The sequence below is a fragment of the Danio aesculapii genome, chromosome 6 (assembly GCF_903798145.1).
Source record: "Danio aesculapii chromosome 6, fDanAes4.1, whole genome shotgun sequence".
In the NCBI taxonomy this organism is placed as follows: Eukaryota; Metazoa; Chordata; class Actinopteri; order Cypriniformes; family Danionidae; genus Danio; species Danio aesculapii.
In genome coordinates, this window is record NC_079440.1 from 26,110,917 (window position 1) to 26,128,186 (window position 17,270).

Consider the following 17,270-nt stretch of genomic DNA (forward strand, 5'->3'; position numbering starts at 1 on the left):
CCGAGGGCCCACACCCTTCTCCGGGGCAAGCACTGGGCCCAAAGGGTCTTCTAGTTTGACACCTGCTCACCAGCAGTGCCCGGGCACCCCACACTTAAGCCAGGAACATTGACTTAGTCAGTGGCACTCACTAGGCAGACGTGCCGTTGGTGACCCCCCTGGATGTGGGGCACCACCCTCTCCACCACCTTGTCGTACTGTGTACAGAGATAGCTCGGGTGCATCAGCCTTTACCAGTTCCACCACCCGGGGCAGTGCTCAATTTGTTGAGGTAGCTGGGGTGCACCAGCAGCACGTAGTTCCAGGGGCATTCAATATGTGGGTTTTGTGTTTGTCTTCCTTCCTCAAAGCGACAGGCATCTACGAAGTCGCTGCTATTCTGAATAAGGCAGAAGAGGCAGTGAAAGGAATAAATGTTGGACTATTGATAGTCATAGAGGAGAACACCTCAAATCTTTTTCCAAAAGAAATAATGAATGTGACTGTGGTGTGAGAGGAAGAGGTTGTACGATGGCCTGAGGGATGTCAGATGTCTTTGCTGTGCTAATAGGGATTCTTCTTGCCCTAAATATCACTTATCCCAAGGAAATCAAATATACATTTGACATCCTCCAAAAAGATCCTGAAAATTGGTGGTGAAGCATTCTCTGCAAAAGTTCACAAAGTAAGAATCCTAAGTCCTAAGGGTTTAGTGGATTTTGCTCACCCATGCTCAAACTTAATGATACTCATGTTCTTCGTTTAACTTTAAGGACTAAATCTCAATCAAATGTAACGAGTTGCTTACTCTTAATGAAAAGGGAAACATTTGTTGGATGATAAGCAACTTTAATGTAAGAAATAATTTTTTTCTGATTCTCACATTACACTTCATATTACACAATAGCAGACATTCTGTTACACACATTCTATTAACTCTGTCTGCTACAATTGCGGTTTAACAAAAATTCAACATGTCAGAAATCTCAAACAACATTAAAATGAACCCTTTGAAATGTTTCTTAGTTTATTCAACATTTTAAAGGCTTACAACAATTCATAACATGTTATAATGAAAAGTGTGTTTATGACTGTTCTGCAACATATTCAAATAGACATTCTGTTACAGACATTTTATACAAACTCAGGTTGTGTTAAACTGCAGTTCTAGCAGACTGTTTTATATCTAACTCAATGACAGTGATTTGAATTTTGTAATATGAAGTATAATTCGAGAACAAGAATCGCCCCTTACATTAAAGTTGCTTATCATCGAACACATTTTCTCCTTTTCATTAAGAGTAAGCAACTCATTAAGTGAAGTTTCATAAACTAATTTAGAGAGGAGCACGTGATATGATTGAGCATGACTGGCCGCTCATCTGTAATCAGTAATAATCCAATCAGAGTGATCCTAGTTTACTATAAATGGATCATTTTCTCCCTACTACTCTATCTTCGTTTGGAAGACCTCAAGCTAAGAACACAATTCTAAGCTCTGCAATCCAGCCAGCCAGCCAACAAACCAACCAGCCAACCAACTAATACCAACTATAACGACTATGACGGACAAAATGGACAAAAGCAGCAACAACAATAACAACAAAAGCAATAACAATACTTTGACCACCAGCGAGAGCTGCTCACGCAGCCCCGCAAACAAAGGGACTCGAGGCCAAGGTCCCAGTGAGAGGCCGCAGGCCCATTTGCACCACGACAACTCAACGCCGCCAGAATTCACCCTCTCCACCACCAGCCTCCTCCTACGCCTCCGCCAGATCATCATCCCACATCTCCCAAAATCACCATCCCCGAACTCCGGAAAAACCTCTTAGATGCAGGAATTCCCATACCTTCACGCTGCAATAAAGCCGATCTCCAGAAGCTCTACTCTGCCATTGCTCCTCAGTCCCCGCCCCTCATTTGGCCTCCAGCTTATCTCTCCAGCTCTACTCCCAGCCCACATTACACACCACTTCCATCAGCCACACTCATATTCAGCTCCCCATACCCAATAATCCCCCTCACACATCTACACAGCTTATTCATACCACCACTAGCTCCAACCCCAATGCTTATCCTCTCACTACCCTCTTTACACTCTCTAGTATTCCACCCCTATAATCCCCCTTCTTCCCTTCACCAAGCACTCACTCACACCTCCAGCACTGATCCAGCCCAACATACCACCATCCCTTTACAAACTTCTTCAGCACACCCCCCGTACACCCTTATCACAGCCACTACCCTCCCCGTGCCACACAATGCTACAGTCCTGGAACCACCCCCCCATCTCAAACGCTGCAAAAAATCTCATACTATCAGGTGCTGTCATCGATCTCACTACACCTCTTTCACCTATTACACCCCCTTCGGCAGAACGACAAGTGGATTATGGAGAATTCACACTCACACTTCACATCATCAATCACCACTCAAACACGCACCTTCTCATTAGCAGAATTTCAGGTAGCATTTTCTAGATTCACCGACATTACATGCTCAGTATTTCCCCATAGGAGATGCGAGCTAAACGATTACATGGCTATCATCTCGAGCTCGCGCTCTCCTATGGAGGAACGCATTTCTATAAATACCGCAAATTATTTTCCGCCAAATGCGCTATCCGAGTAATTCAATGGAATCAGTGTCCTTACTGGGGGGCTTTGGATACCGATCTCCACAACAGCGTTTTTCTAGGTTGCCGCAATCTCTCCTGCTCGGTCTGGCGTTCCAGTCTTCACCCTACCACTTCCTGTCCCTTTATTATTCCTCCCTCAGATAAAGACTCCTCTAACTCAAGATCCACAAGTTATGTTCCCCGTCCTTCTACTTCAGCGATCCCTGCTCTGCTTCCTCCTTCTCTTTTCTCCTCTTCCCATTGTTCTACATCCTCTAACCCATGCTTTTATTTCAATATTGCAAGATGCTTCCGTCACTCCTGCAAATTTCCACACACATGCAATTATTGCGGTGGAGCGCACGCCCGCGTTGTTTGCCCATTCCAAATAACAAATAAAAAATCAAGAAATTACTTAGCGACTCGTGTCAATATATCTCAACTTGCATCTGAATTATGTTTTCACCCTGACTCTAACTTCTCTGTATTTCTCATTTCTGGTTTATCCACCAGATTCCATCCAGGCGTTTTGACCCTGCCCTCTTACAACCTCGCTTGCCCTAACCTACAATCCGCTACCGCTGAACCCAGAGTTGTAGACCAGCTCATTAAAAAAGAGATCGACAATAACTTTATGAAAACGCCTCATAATTGACCTCTCATCCCCTCATAACTCCCCCTTTTCAAGCATCAATAGTTTAAACAAATCAGACAAATTCTCACTCCATTACCACAATATAGATCAAGAAATCTCCTTAATCAAAACAGTCGGTCGTAACACATAGCTTGCCAAAGTTGACATTTCCTCCGCATTTAAAATCATGCCTTTACATCCTGATTTCTGGCATTTGTTCGGTATTAATTGGAGATCCAAATTCTACTTTGCAGTCTGTTTAACTTTCGGATGCAGAAGTAGCCCCAAAATATTCGATATGCTTTCAGAGGCCATATGTTGGATCCTGGCCAATAACTACGGCGTGTCGCATCTCATCCATCTATAAGCCGATTTTCTTATCATCTCTCCCCCTAGCACGCCACCTAGCAGACACTTAGCGACTCAAAAAGTCTTCGCTAATCTCGGTATCCCTCTAGCAGAAGAGAAAACGTCTGGCCCTAGCACTTCTTTAGAATTCCTAGCAATTAAGCTGTATTCTAAAAACTTCCTAGCATCACTTCCAAAGGAAAAAATTGACCGAATCATTTCCCTGTCATCCATTTTCCTTGAGAAACAAATATGCACAAAACGCAAACTCCTGTTCATCCTGGGATACTTGAACTTCGCCATGCGCATAATTCCTCAGGGACGCCCCTTCGTCTCTCACCCTCTCCAAACCGCAGCCTCCATTAACGGCTTAGAAGACACTATCCTCCTGTCCGATGCTCCGGTCCTGAACTCAGCCTGTGGATTTCCTTCCTTAAGTGCTAGAATGGCTGCTCGTTTTTCTACAGCCATTTGGTTTCTGCTCCCATAGACATCCAGCTACTCACCGACGCTGCGTATGTTTCGAGGGGTTATTATCAGGGCCGTTGGTTCGCTTCTCCATGGCCCCCGCAAATACTAGAAATTCCCCTGCCCTACCAGTCATCAGCCCTTTTTGAATTGTACCCCCTAATGGCCGCGACTATTATGTGGTGTGACGAATGGTCTGCTTATAGCATTCTAGTTCATAGTGATAATGAAGCAGCTGTACAATGTGTTAACAAAGGACGTTCTCATTCCCCTACCTTAATGTCTTTCATTCGTCATTTAGTTTGGACATCAGCCAAAAAACAGTTCATTATAACTGCAAAACATGTACCAGGTTTCAAGACTAAAATTGCTGACTCTCTTTCTCGTTTTTCCTTCCAGAGATTTCGGCAGTTGGCCCCAGAAGCGGATCCCCATCCTACATCCATCCCTCCATATTCAGAGATGATATTGCCTTAAATCACCCTATGCACAATTTACACTAAGCATCCATCTTCCTCATTTTAGAAGCCGTAGCCCCTAGAACCCTTCAGTCTTACCACACAGCATGGAATGCATTTAAACATTTCCACACCCAGTACAACACACAGTTTCCCAACTTTTCCCTCCTCACCATTACATCCTTTATCACACACCTACACTCCTTTAAAAACATTCAAGCCAGCACTATTAAGAGTTATTTAAGCGGGATCAATTTCTTTCAGAAATTGATCCACGGCTCCCCAGCAGACTCCATTTCCAACTCCCAAACTTGCCTTCTTATTAAAGGCATACAGAAAGCCCATCACTCCTCCCCAGACTCCAGGCTACCCATCACACAAAGCATCCTCTCCAAATGCATTTCCACTCTCCGCAAAGGTTACATTTCCACAAATACTGACCATACTCTTGATGCCATGTTTAATCTTTCTTTTTTTTGGATTTCTTAGATGCTCAGAAATCACCATAGTATCTAAATTGAATCCAAGCATTCACCCTACCATCTCACATCTTACTTTGTTAGATGAGAGAACCCTTTCCTTCCTCATAAAACAAAGTAAAACAGACCAGGCATGTAAGGGACATTTCATCTACATATTTGACCCCTCCCCACACTCCCATGTCAAACTCACAGCATTTCTACATTTTAGTAAAATCCAAAAACCAAGTACCCTTTCCCCCTTATTTGTAGATTACACAAACCGCCCAGTAACACAATTCTGGTTTCAAAGACACCTCAAAGCACTTCTCAGACTCTCAGGCTTTCCCTCACATTCATACTCCAGTCACTCCTTTAGAATAGGGGCAGCCACCACAGCAGCACAAAAAGGGCTCTCGCAACAACAGATCCAGACTCTGGGAAGATGGTCATTCGATGCCTTCAAGACGTACATACGCCTTAGCCAAAGGCACCTTAAAGAAGCCCAGATGACCCTCGCCAGCCATCAACCCACATCTAATCAAGGTCGAGGGCACGACCCAGCCACCTTCCCTGCTTCTTTTCCTTCCATCTAGACTGAGCAACACTCAGTTTTCTCCCCCAGTCAAGTAGTTAATCGAAGTTTCAGCTAAGCCCCCTTGTCACCCCAGCTGTTTCCGCAGGAGTCTTCACGGGCCTCCCATTTCCCGACTCCCGCCGGACCCTGCCCCCCCTAAGGCTCTGACTCCCGCAGGAGTGTTACCCCGAGCTTCGACTCCCACAGGAGTCATCTCACTGCCTCTCCCAGGCCTTAGCAACCTTCTTCTTATATATATATATATATATATATATATATATATATATATATATATATATATATATATATATATATATATATATATATATTTATATATAGAGCTGTCACTCTTCGCTCCATCTCCTCACAGAGTATTCCTCGAGCACCTAACTCATCCCATCACCCTCTAACAGGAGTCTTCACCGTCCAAATCCCCTTTTCCCAGACTCCTAACTTGCCCTGTTCCCCGGGCGCCGACTCCCGCAGGGGTCATGTCACCGCACCCCCCCACCTCCACCCACCCCAAAGCCACTGAAACTCATTATATATATATATACGAACCTCCTTCCACGTCCTTGAACGTCCTTCCATCTGACAGTCTAACCACACAAGAGCGAGGCCCGCTTTGTTTCATAATTACTCCCGGTAACCAGCGCTGACCTCTGGCAAAGTTCCTAACAAAGACAGTCTCACCTTCCTGGAAACTCTGTGCCCTCACATGTTTATCATGCCCTTCTTTCTGCTTTCTTTGCAGTGCTCTCACTTTCTCCACCATGTCTGGATGCAGCAGATCCAGATGAGATTTTGGTTTTCGTCCCAACAACATTTCTGCAGGTGTCAAGCCAGTAGTCGTCTGTGGAGTAATCCGATACTGGAACAGGAAACGGACAAGGTTAGTTTCAACACTAGGCCCTGTCATCTTCTTTAAGCCCTCTTTTAATGTCTGCACCGCTCTCTCTGCCAGACCATTAGAAGCAGGGTGGAAAGGTGCAGTACGGATGTGTCTTATTCCATTCCGTGTGACGAACTCTCGAAACTGCTCTCCTGTAAACGTTGGACCATTGTCCGAGACAACTACATCTGGCAATCCATGTACTGAAAACACTTGGCGCAGCGTTTCAATTGTCACAGAGGCTGTAATGTTTTTCAAGATGTGTGCTTCCAGCCACTTTGTGTGAGCATCCACCAAGACAAGAAACATTCGCCCCATAAAGGGACCTGCAAAATCCAAATGCAACCGAGACCATGGCCTATTTGGCCATTCCCAGGGCTGGAGAGGAACGGGTGGAGGCATTTTCTGGTTTACTTGGCACTCCTTACAGTCTTTAACTTTGCTTGCAAGATCTTGATCCATATTTGGCCACCAAACATACGCCCTTGCTAAACTTTTCATGCGAGAGACCCCAGGATGGGCCACATGAACCTCCCGTATCACTTGGACTCTTGCTGGTGGCGGCACGACCACCCTCGCACCCCATAGGATGCAACCGTCCTGAACTGAGAGCTCATTTTTCCTTTTCTCATAGGGTTTCAACTCTGCTTCCTCGACGACTGGGGGCCAACCCCTGAGGACAAATCGTTTGACTTTCGACAGAACTTTGTCTCTTTCTGTCCAGGTTTTAATCTGCTTTGCACTCACCAGTGAGTCATTCAATGTTTCCAGGAGAAACACAGTTTCAGGAGGTAGAGGAGTGGATGACGGAATGTCTGGAAGCGGTAAGCGGCTTAATGCATCCGCATTGGCATTTTCCTTCCCTGCTCGATATACTATGTGGTACTGATAAGCAGACAAAGTCAATGCCCACCTCTGAATCCTCACCGATGCCATGGAAGGTCTGCTTTTATGTTCACTGAACAAGCTCATTAATGGCTTATGGTCCGTAAAGATTGTGAATGGACAACCATAAAGAAATTGATGGAAACGTTTCACAGCAAACACAATGGCCAAACCTTCTTTGTCCAGCTGAGAGTATCCTTTTTCTGCTTTAGTGACGCAAAGCTTTAGTGACGCAAACGCAATGGGCTTCTCCATACCCTGCTCCATCACATGTGCGAGAACAGCCCCAATGCCATATGGAGAGGCATCACAAGACACTGTCAGTTCTTTCTCAGGGTCAAAATGGACTAACACCCTGGCTGACTGTAATGAGTCTTTGACTTTTGTAAAAGCAGTCACCTGAGCTGTCCCCCATTTCCACGGACAGTCGTGGTGCAACAGCTGGTACAATGGGGCCAGTACAGTTGAAAGATCTGGCAAGAACTTCCCATAATACGTTATCATGCCCAGAAATGACTTAAGCTCTGACACATTCCCGGGTTTGGGGGCCTCCTTGATAGCCCTGACTTTGCCTCGCACAGGACGTAATCCTTGCTCTGATATCTGATATCCCAAATACGTCACACTCTCAGCCTGTAATGTACATTTGCCTTTTTTTAGCCTCAGGCCTGCGTCTGACATCCTCTTAAGAACTTGATCCAGGTTGTTCAGATGCTCCTCCTCTGTTTTCCCTGTGTTCAATATGTCATCGAGATACACCGCCACATGCGGTATTCCTTGCAAAAGGCTTTCCGTTGTCCTTTGGAAAATGGCTGGGCTGGACGCCACCCCGAACACCAGCCTGTTATACTTAAACAGTCCTTTGTGAGTATTAATTGAAACATAGTGCTTTGACTCTTCATCTAGCAACAACTGTTGATAGGCGTGACTCATATCCAGCTTAGTGAAAGTTTTACCTCCCGCCAGCATTAAAAACAAATCCTCCACCCTTGGAATAGGATAAGTTTCCAGCTTTGCTGCCTGATTGATTGTCAGTTTGTAATCTCCACAGATGCGTACTGTACCATCCTCTTTCAATACGGGCACAATTGGGGCTGCCCAATCAGAAAACTGAATTGGTTCAATGATTCCGAGCTGCTGTAGTCTTTCAAGCTCTTTTTCCACTTTATGCTTCATTGCAAATGGAACAGACCTAGGCTTGAAGAAACTAGGTACAGCGTTAGGCTCCACACACAATTTCCCTGTGGTGCCCCTCAATGTGCCCAGTTCATCCTTAAAGACATCTGAATACCTGGCAACACCATCCTGTGCACATAGGCCTTTTATTAGTTTGATCTCACCCCAGTTCAGCTTAATTTTACCGAGCCAATCTCTGGCCATCAGACTTGGTCCTGTTCCTTTAACAACCAGTAAGCGAGCATCAGCCTCCTGACCATCATATGCGATGGCCACCGACACCGCCCCCAGCACAGGAATAATCTCACCGGTATATGTTCTCAGTTTAATGGTAGACTGACATAATCCTGGTGTCTGATCATTACCCCATAGCTTCCCATAAGTCTCCTCACTGATGATTGATGCTGAAGCTCCTGTGTCAATCTCCATTTTAAGGCTTGCCCCATTAATCTGCAGTGTTGCATAAAGAGGATCTGCACGAGTTTCCCTTAAGCTAAACATTGAATAAGAGGTCTCTTCTTGTTGATCCTCCATGTGATGTGCCTTTAATTGTGGTTTTCCTCTGTCCCTTGAGTTTTTTTGTTTACATTTACTGCCCCTGCATTTCTTCGCTAGGTGGCCCTTTTTTCACAGTTATGGCAAACTGTCTCTTTAAATTTGCACGCCTTTGCATAGTGAGCTCCCCCACATCTGTAACATTCCACTGTTTTCCCTTTAACAGTTTGAGACACGCGAAACACGTCACTGTGAGCCGGACCCGTTGCTTTTTGAATATCTTTTGCATGTAGTGCTGCTGACTCCATACCCTGTGCAATTTCCATTGCTTTTGTAAATGACAATGTCGCCTCACTCAGGAGCCTGCACTGAATTACACCATGATTAATTCCGCAAACGAGGCGATCACGCAGCATGTCCTCCAGCACGGTACCGAACTCACAATGCTCAGACAGCTGCCGAAGCTCAGCCACAAACTTTGCAATAGAGTCTCCAGGTTTACAAAAATGGCTGTGGAATTTAAAACGTTGCACAATCACGGAAGGCTTTAGGTTGTCGTGGTTCTGAATCAGTTCAGTTAACTCTTTGTACGGTAACTCTCCCGGCTTTTGTGGCGTTGCTAAGTTTCTTATGAGCTTGTAAGTTTTTGCGCCGCACACACTTAACAAGATAGAGTGTTTCTTATCTGCAACGGTGATCTCGTTCGCTGCGAAGAAGTGCTCCAGACGCTCCGTATACTCCAGCCAGTCACCATTTTCTTCCACAAATTCTCCCACAGTTCCAAACATCGCCATGACTTTTTTTTGCCGCACAGGTTTACTTCAGTGTCGCCAGCCCATACTAATTCGCTAGCAGACAGTGTTATCCATCCTCGTCGCCAAATATGTAATAATTGGAGGCCAGACAATGCTTAGTCGAACAGAGTGCTTTTTTTACTACTCCCTTACTTCCTCAATACAACATAACACAGGCATGCGTTACTCACAGTGCATGCGTCCCTTAAAGTGGCAGAACAACACAAAACATATAACCCTTATTTTAAGGAATGATAACCTAACATCATCACAACATGGATATCAGTAAGTGCATGGGTGAGCAAGAATCCACTTAAGGGTTTGTTTCTTACACCATGAACTTTTGCAGAGCATAGAATATCAGTTTCAGCATTGGAGAACAAAGTCAGTTGTAAACACACTTTTCATTATAAAATTTTATGAATTGTTGTAAGCCTTTAAAACGTTGAATAGATAAAGAAACATTTCAAAGGGTTCATTTTAATGCTGTTTGAGAAATTGTTTATAACTAATTGATTTATAACTTTTGGCATTATTTTTTTTCAGAGGTGATTAAATTTACTTCTACTTGAATGAAAATGTTTTCTTGAAGTTATAATAAAAGTTACTACAGTTTATTTGTGCTGACGTTCTGTTACTTTTTAAAATGCATTTATCATGTTAACTTGTGTTGAATTCATTGAACTCTTAATTGTAAGTCAACTGTGTAAACTTTGTTAATTGTTACAACAAACTTCATTAAGTTCATTTAACTAATAATTGTAAGTCAATTGTGTAAACTTCTTGGTTGTTACAACAAACTATATTTAGTTGATTTAACTCATAATTATAAGGCAACAAGGTAACTTTTTCAGGTTTTTGTTACAACAAACAATTTTTAGTTGAGTTGACAAATCTGTTGTTCATATATCTTCGAATGAGGTTGTATCAACTTCTTCGAGCAATCAAATGGATTAAGTTGACTTAAAAAAGTTAGTTCACTCAACAATTTTACACTATGAAGTTGAGTGTACTTACATTTGTAAGTTAACTTAAACTGCTTGAAGAAGTTGATACAACACAAAATATTAGCAAAATTAGTTGAAGCAACAAAATCACTCAAGTTATTATAACTCACCTTTATAATTACAATAAACTCACAATTTTAAGGCAACCGGGTAACTCACTTTTTAAAGTCAAAATAACAAATCATTTTTTAACAGTGTCGGAATACCCAGCCAGATCTCACGAGGAACCGTAAGTATTTTACGTTTTGTCAGTTTAGTGGCTAATTCGTACAAATTCATACGAGTTGTACGAAAATGTGCGATTTTAAGAAGGAGGCGTGGCACCTAACCCCACCGTCACTGGGTGATGAGCAAATCGTACTAATTAGATCATACGAATTCATACGAATTAGCCAATAAATCAAAAAGTTAAGAATTGCCGTGAGATTGCGTTGGAATACCACAAGTAACAGTGATCTTTGGTGACAAGATGAAGCCTTGCCTAATGATGTGACAAGTTGAAAAATGTTTGTACACTAGTACTACAGTAGAATATACAGCAACATAAGTGGAAAGTTACATTAAGAAAACAGTCAAATTATAATATCAAGTTGTACACTATAAAGTGTAAGGATGGATTTTACTCAAACAAATGTCTCCTGCAATAAAACAATAAAAACTCTGGAATCTGGAAAAGAGGATGCGCGAACATACTTAGACCATCCTTCTTGCTCTCTCCCTTACTGGTGTTGTTTTTTTAGTTATAATCAGTCAGGTGTGACTGGTAAACTGGTGATTTGTCTTTAAACTTTATTTCACTCCAAACCAATGGGTAACCCATTGTAGTCAGTAAACTCTGAGAACAGAGACATATGTTTTTGGGGTTAGATATTTATGGCTGTTTTCTCAGATGTTAATGAGTATCTAAAGATAAAATGGTGAGTGGTTTTTTACAATAATCCACAATAATGATAAACTTTATTTCACCCCAAACAAATACGTAACCTTTTGTAGGTTAATTAACTCCGAGAATAAAGTCAGATATTTGGGTGCTAAATATTCATGACTTTTTTGACAGATGTTAATGGGTATTTAAAAAGTTTTGGCAAATCATTTAGCTTCTGTAGCCAGACTTGCAAAATCAAATTAGCATCTCCATAAAGTTTTGATTTTCCAGCAGGACTTGGACACCTGTCCACACTGCAAAAAGTAATAATTCCTGGTTTAAGGACCATGCTATCCCTGTATTTGATTGGTCCTCAAACTCACCTGACCTAAAACTATCTATAGTGAACAGAAAGAGGTGAGACACCAGACCCAACAACACAGAAGAGCTGAAGGCTCCTATCATAGTAACCTGAGATTCATAATACCTCAGTAGTGTCATAAACCGACTTCCTCCATGTCATGTCACATTACTGAAATCATATAAACAGCCTAAACAAGAACTAAGTGCTGTACATGTTCATACTTTTAAGTAGTCCAACATTTGTGTTACAAATCTTTTTTTATTGGTCTTAAGTAATATAAAAATTTTCTGATACAGATTTTTGAGTTTTCATTAGCTGTAAGCCTCAATGATCAAAATGAAAAGAAATAAACACTTGAAATAAATCAGTCTGTGTACAATGAATCTATATAATAAATGAATTTCACTTTTTTAATTGAATGACTGAAAGTAATCATCTTTTCAATGACATTCTATTAAAGAGATGTCTAGACACAGGCGTCACAGTGGCGCAGTGGGTAGCACGATCGCCTCACAGCAAGCAGCTCACTTGTTTGAGCCCTGGCTGGGTCAGTTGGCATTTCTGTGTGGAGTTTGCATGTTCACCCCATGTTGGCGTGGGTTTTCCTCCTGGTGCTTCAGTTTCCCCCACAGTCCAAAGACATGCGGTAGAGGTGAATTGGGTAAGCTAAATTGTCCTTAGTGTATTGATGGATTCGGATTTCTGCCAGATTTCTGCCTTCCAATCCGTCCCAGCATAGATCAAAATTTAGCATTTTTCTCACTACTTTATTAATATGATTATTTGAAAAATGATTAGAGTTAACACATTATTTAATATAAGAATGTTCAGTGCGTTTGCCTGTCCCTTTTTTACTTTATTTTTAGGAGCCACCAAATTAGGTCAGAGGTCATGGAGACCTCGAGTGGAACCAATGATTGAAATCAACTGTACAACTGTTTTCCTATTTGTATTGCTCTGTGTTAATACTGTCTGAAGAGATTTTGACATTATTATTATTATGTGTTAATTCTCTTTAAAGTTATTTTACTCTTTATTCAAGAGAGACTTTGTGTAGTAAGGATATAACTGCCTGAATGTAAATTATACCGGTTTTTAACCAGTTTTGATAAAGACGGTTGAGAGTACACTCAGCCTTGGGTAAGAAACAGATTGTACTTTAAGTGTGTGTGTTCTATTTGAAATGTGGATCCTTTTCACTGGTCTGGGATCAGCTCTAAACAGTCTAGTGGATGTCTGAGGTTTATATGCTTGAGATATTGTTCATAATTGTATGCACGCACCCATGTGGAAATTTTCCTAGTCTATCTGTGTTTTAACCAATCAGGTTAAAACACCTATTTGTATGACGCAGTTAATGACGTTGTGTGAGAGAATAATTGATGTTGATTTATGATTGTAAGTAAAGCGGCCTAGGAACTCATTGCGAGTGTTGAAGCTGGCTTCTGCTGATGAAACTACAAACTATCTTAAGTAAACTTTATTTATTTATTTATTTGAATCTCTGTGCGTTAACAACAGGTGAAATACAGGTGACAACAGGTGACAATTCGTTAAACAACAGGTGCAATCCCTGAAATTTCACTATGAATGTGTTCGATCGAGATCTGTTGGGTGGCTCGCCATCTCACTACACGCGATGATAACCGCAATCCGTGTCCTCGCTGCATCCACGTCAAGATTAACTCAATATTGCTGGATCAACAAACAATCAGTTCCGATGAATCAATATCAATGTCTTTCTAAACGCTCTGACAAGTTTTAAAAACAGGATTTTAATCGTTTCTCAATGGTTTAACTGTCTGAACTCTATCTCCATGCGCTCTTCCTCTGACGTCACTGACGTTGTTCACGTCGTTCCGCCGCACGCATTTCCTTTCACCTGATAGGTCAGTGGTGAGCTCAAATTTAACCTCTTAAAGGCAACTTAGTAATATACATCTTCACATTTCACAAAAAATCTGAAAATAAAACATCTAAATCATCAACAATAAACAAACAGAAAAAAATACTTTTAGACAATTTATGAACATAAATAGATTTTGACTTGAATTCTACCTATGAAGTAATTTTGAATTAATCTCTTAATTCGGTTTTTGATCTATGAATTCAGTTATATATATATATATATATATATATATATATATATATATATATATATATATATATATATATATATACACACACATACACACATATCAGTTTATATTTGCATACTTGTAATTACTATGGATTACATAATGACACCAACAATTTTCAAAGTAACTAGCCATGCATGGTTATTATTACCATTGTGTCATATGCCCCATTGTTCTTATGTGAAGGTCCATCACTGTCTGCTCACACTGTTTGGGCAGCAGTGGAAAACATTTGTAAGTATTTCTCTGTAATGGTCAGCCTAACCAACTGCCATGAACACTATAATTACATTTATTTTTTTCCTAACACAGAAACTCTTCATCAAGAAATTGAGGACCTGCTAGGTGATACTGATGACATTAAGTGTTCAAATCTGACTTCCTCATGGGCAATTTGCGTTGAGCAGGCTAAAAAGAAGTGGGCAGCTTTAAGGCCTGAGATGCTGGATTCTTTACTATCTGCTGAATATACCGAGATTAGGCAGTGCCAGTACTGCCTACTGAAGTGATCTGTTATTCGATGTAAAAACTGCATTCCCAAGCAGCTGTTATGTCCAGACTGTGATATTTTGCTCCACAAAAGAAAACTTCACAACTGTGAAACTGATGTGGAAGGATTCTTTAGGCCCATATCCCCAACTACTTTGCTCAAGGTGGATAGCGGAGGACAATTTCTATTGTAGAAAAAGGCATGTATTTTTTTTTCTTTTTGTTCATAATCTTGAAACGTATCGTATGAATTTCTGTCATAATAATGATGCAGCAATGCTATTTATAGTAAAGTTTGAAATTTGTTTCCAGATAGCCTTTTGCCCCTTGAGACACCTGAAGATATTTGCAACTGTTCCACTGATTACATTGTGGTGTCAGAGGGTAAAAAGGCAATTCACATCGGAATTGATGGTAAGCTGAGAGCATTAAAAAATATATATATATTTCTATTATAAATGTATTATATATGCTTTATTTCAATAGGTCGTTACAATGTCAGCTTGCCAGAATTCTCCAAATGTAATGTGAGCAGAACAACCAGCTGTTGATCCGCTCAGGAGACTGGCCTGCCTCAGCAAGCTGCGAAACAATTTACAAAATAGATGTCTTTGTGTCCTATGACCACATGAAGCTGACTGCTCCTGGAATGTCCAGACAGTCCTTTACCGGTTTACTGGAACAGCGGACAGAGTTCTTTGGCTGAGTATCAATTAAAAAATTTTGAGAATAATTTCTTTCTCAATTTTGGCAGTACAATATTTTCTTATAGGGTTTATGATTTTTTTGTTGTTTTATTGTATGGAAAGATCTGTGATGATGCTTTTCAAAGAAGCTTTTTTGAGTGGAGATACTGTCAGTTTGAAATTGATCAGCTCTGTGGACTAAAAGTGTTCGACTGTCCAGCCTGTTCTCTATTTATGCTAGCTGTGTTAGTAGATGGTAATAGGAAAATACATCGCTTCAAAAGAGGGTAGGTGAATTTCTGTATCTGTGTGTAAAGCATTTCTAAAAATATTCTATGCCAATTAGCTTTTAATTAAATCGTTGTGTATCTATTTTATAGGGCTGAAGACCATGGCCTGTTTAAGGGTGTCTTTGTCTGTGAGGATGATGATGTCTCCAAGTTCGTGGACTACATTAGTAATAAAACAAAGCATGTAAGTTCCATTATTGCTTTTTAATGGTAATTTCTAAACAATTGTAATATTTCATTGCCACGTAAAGTAAAATAAAAATGTTGAGGGGAAAAACATGATGAGGGGGAAAATATTTGGATACCCCATGTTTCTCCAAAAGGAGCTGACACCACGCAATGTGCAGTTTATGTGCACTGATGTAATATGTAAGTACTGGCCATACCTGCAGAGAGTTGTTAGAGACTGTCCAGAGCTCTCTCTTCTCCTGAACATGAAGCCATTCCTGTCAGTGATGCATGCAAAGGCCCACTCCTGGAAATGTGAGGTAAACTGTTTTCCAGAACATGAAGGTATCTGTTTGTGACTTGGATGCTTATATGGTCTGACATGGTTTAATTCTGTTAAATATTTCACTTCCACTCTCAAGATTAAATGGGGTGGTCAAAACAAAGAAGGAGCAGGCACCACCCTGGGCGAAGAGGTCGAACAAGTAAACAGGTTCTTGTCAAAAACTGCTATTTGCAGTAAATACATGATCAAAGGGGGTAATTGTATGAGTGCAAACATATTTAAAGTACACAAATGCCAGATTTGGGATAAAGTGATTTACAAAATTAATTTCATGATGACTTTAGTATTCAAATTTTATAGAATTTTGAAGATTCTATATCATTCACAAAGGTGTGATGCAACTACAAAACTAATATACAACATTAATGTGAGCTTTTAATGATTTATGTTGTTTTTTTATAGCTAGAACAGAATGATTACTATTCAGGCCATGGCATGGAATAAACGCAAAATTGAGAACCTTGCAAAATTGTTGTGCCGAAGATTACAAAAGGGATATTTCTAAAATACTTCTCTCTTACTTAGGTGAAACTGTAGTGATTGTTTTGCAAACAAATTTGGTATCTATTATAAAACAACAAAATTATAGTGAATTTCAATTCAAGTGTACTTGTTATGAAAATGTTCTACTCTACTTTTATTTTAAAAGGCTTATTTAATATCTCTCATAATTTTTTTCTGTTTTAATACATGCACATTATTGTATTGTCATTCATTAGACAAAAGCAAAAATTCAGGAGGCATCCATGAACATTACTACATTAAAGACAGAATTGTCAATTGCCTGGGCCAAAGAAATCCAGGAATGGGCTGATACAGGTAGGCATTTTTTAGGTTACCTACTGTAAGTACTATATTTATTGTTTTAACTAGTGTTGGGCAAATGTTAATCACGATTAATTGCTTCCAAATTAAAAAAAAAAAAAAGTTTTTTGACATAAAATGTGTGTGTGTGTGTATGTTATGTATACTTGTTAAATAAATATTTATATATATATTTTTATATTTAGATCCTCTACCAGATACTGCATTCAATGTTGCTAGTCCACGCCTGGCATTCCCGGAAAAGTTTAACGGTGATCCAACTAAATGCAAAGGCTTCCTACTACAATGCAAACTATTCATCACTCAAC

The 17,270-nt window shown here is 40.6% G+C and overlaps 1 protein-coding gene and 1 long non-coding RNA gene across 2 annotated transcripts; one reads left to right on the top strand and one right to left on the bottom strand.

Annotated features, from left to right (window-relative positions):
- Positions 1-223: 223 nt before the first annotated feature.
- On the bottom strand, positions 224-9,784 carry LOC130231234 (uncharacterized protein K02A2.6-like). The gene is given in 3 exon segments (XM_056460727.1): positions 224-379; positions 6,183-9,124; positions 9,127-9,784. Coding segments are annotated over 3 exon segments (3,756 nt in total).
- A 5,936-nt stretch (positions 9,785-15,720) lies between these two features.
- LOC130230252 (uncharacterized) lies at positions 15,721-16,999 on the top strand. The gene is made up of 3 exons (XR_008837934.1): positions 15,721-16,111; positions 16,214-16,284; positions 16,857-16,999. It is a non-coding gene; the product is annotated as an uncharacterized LOC130230252 (long non-coding RNA).
- Positions 17,000-17,270: the final 271 nt, after the last annotated feature.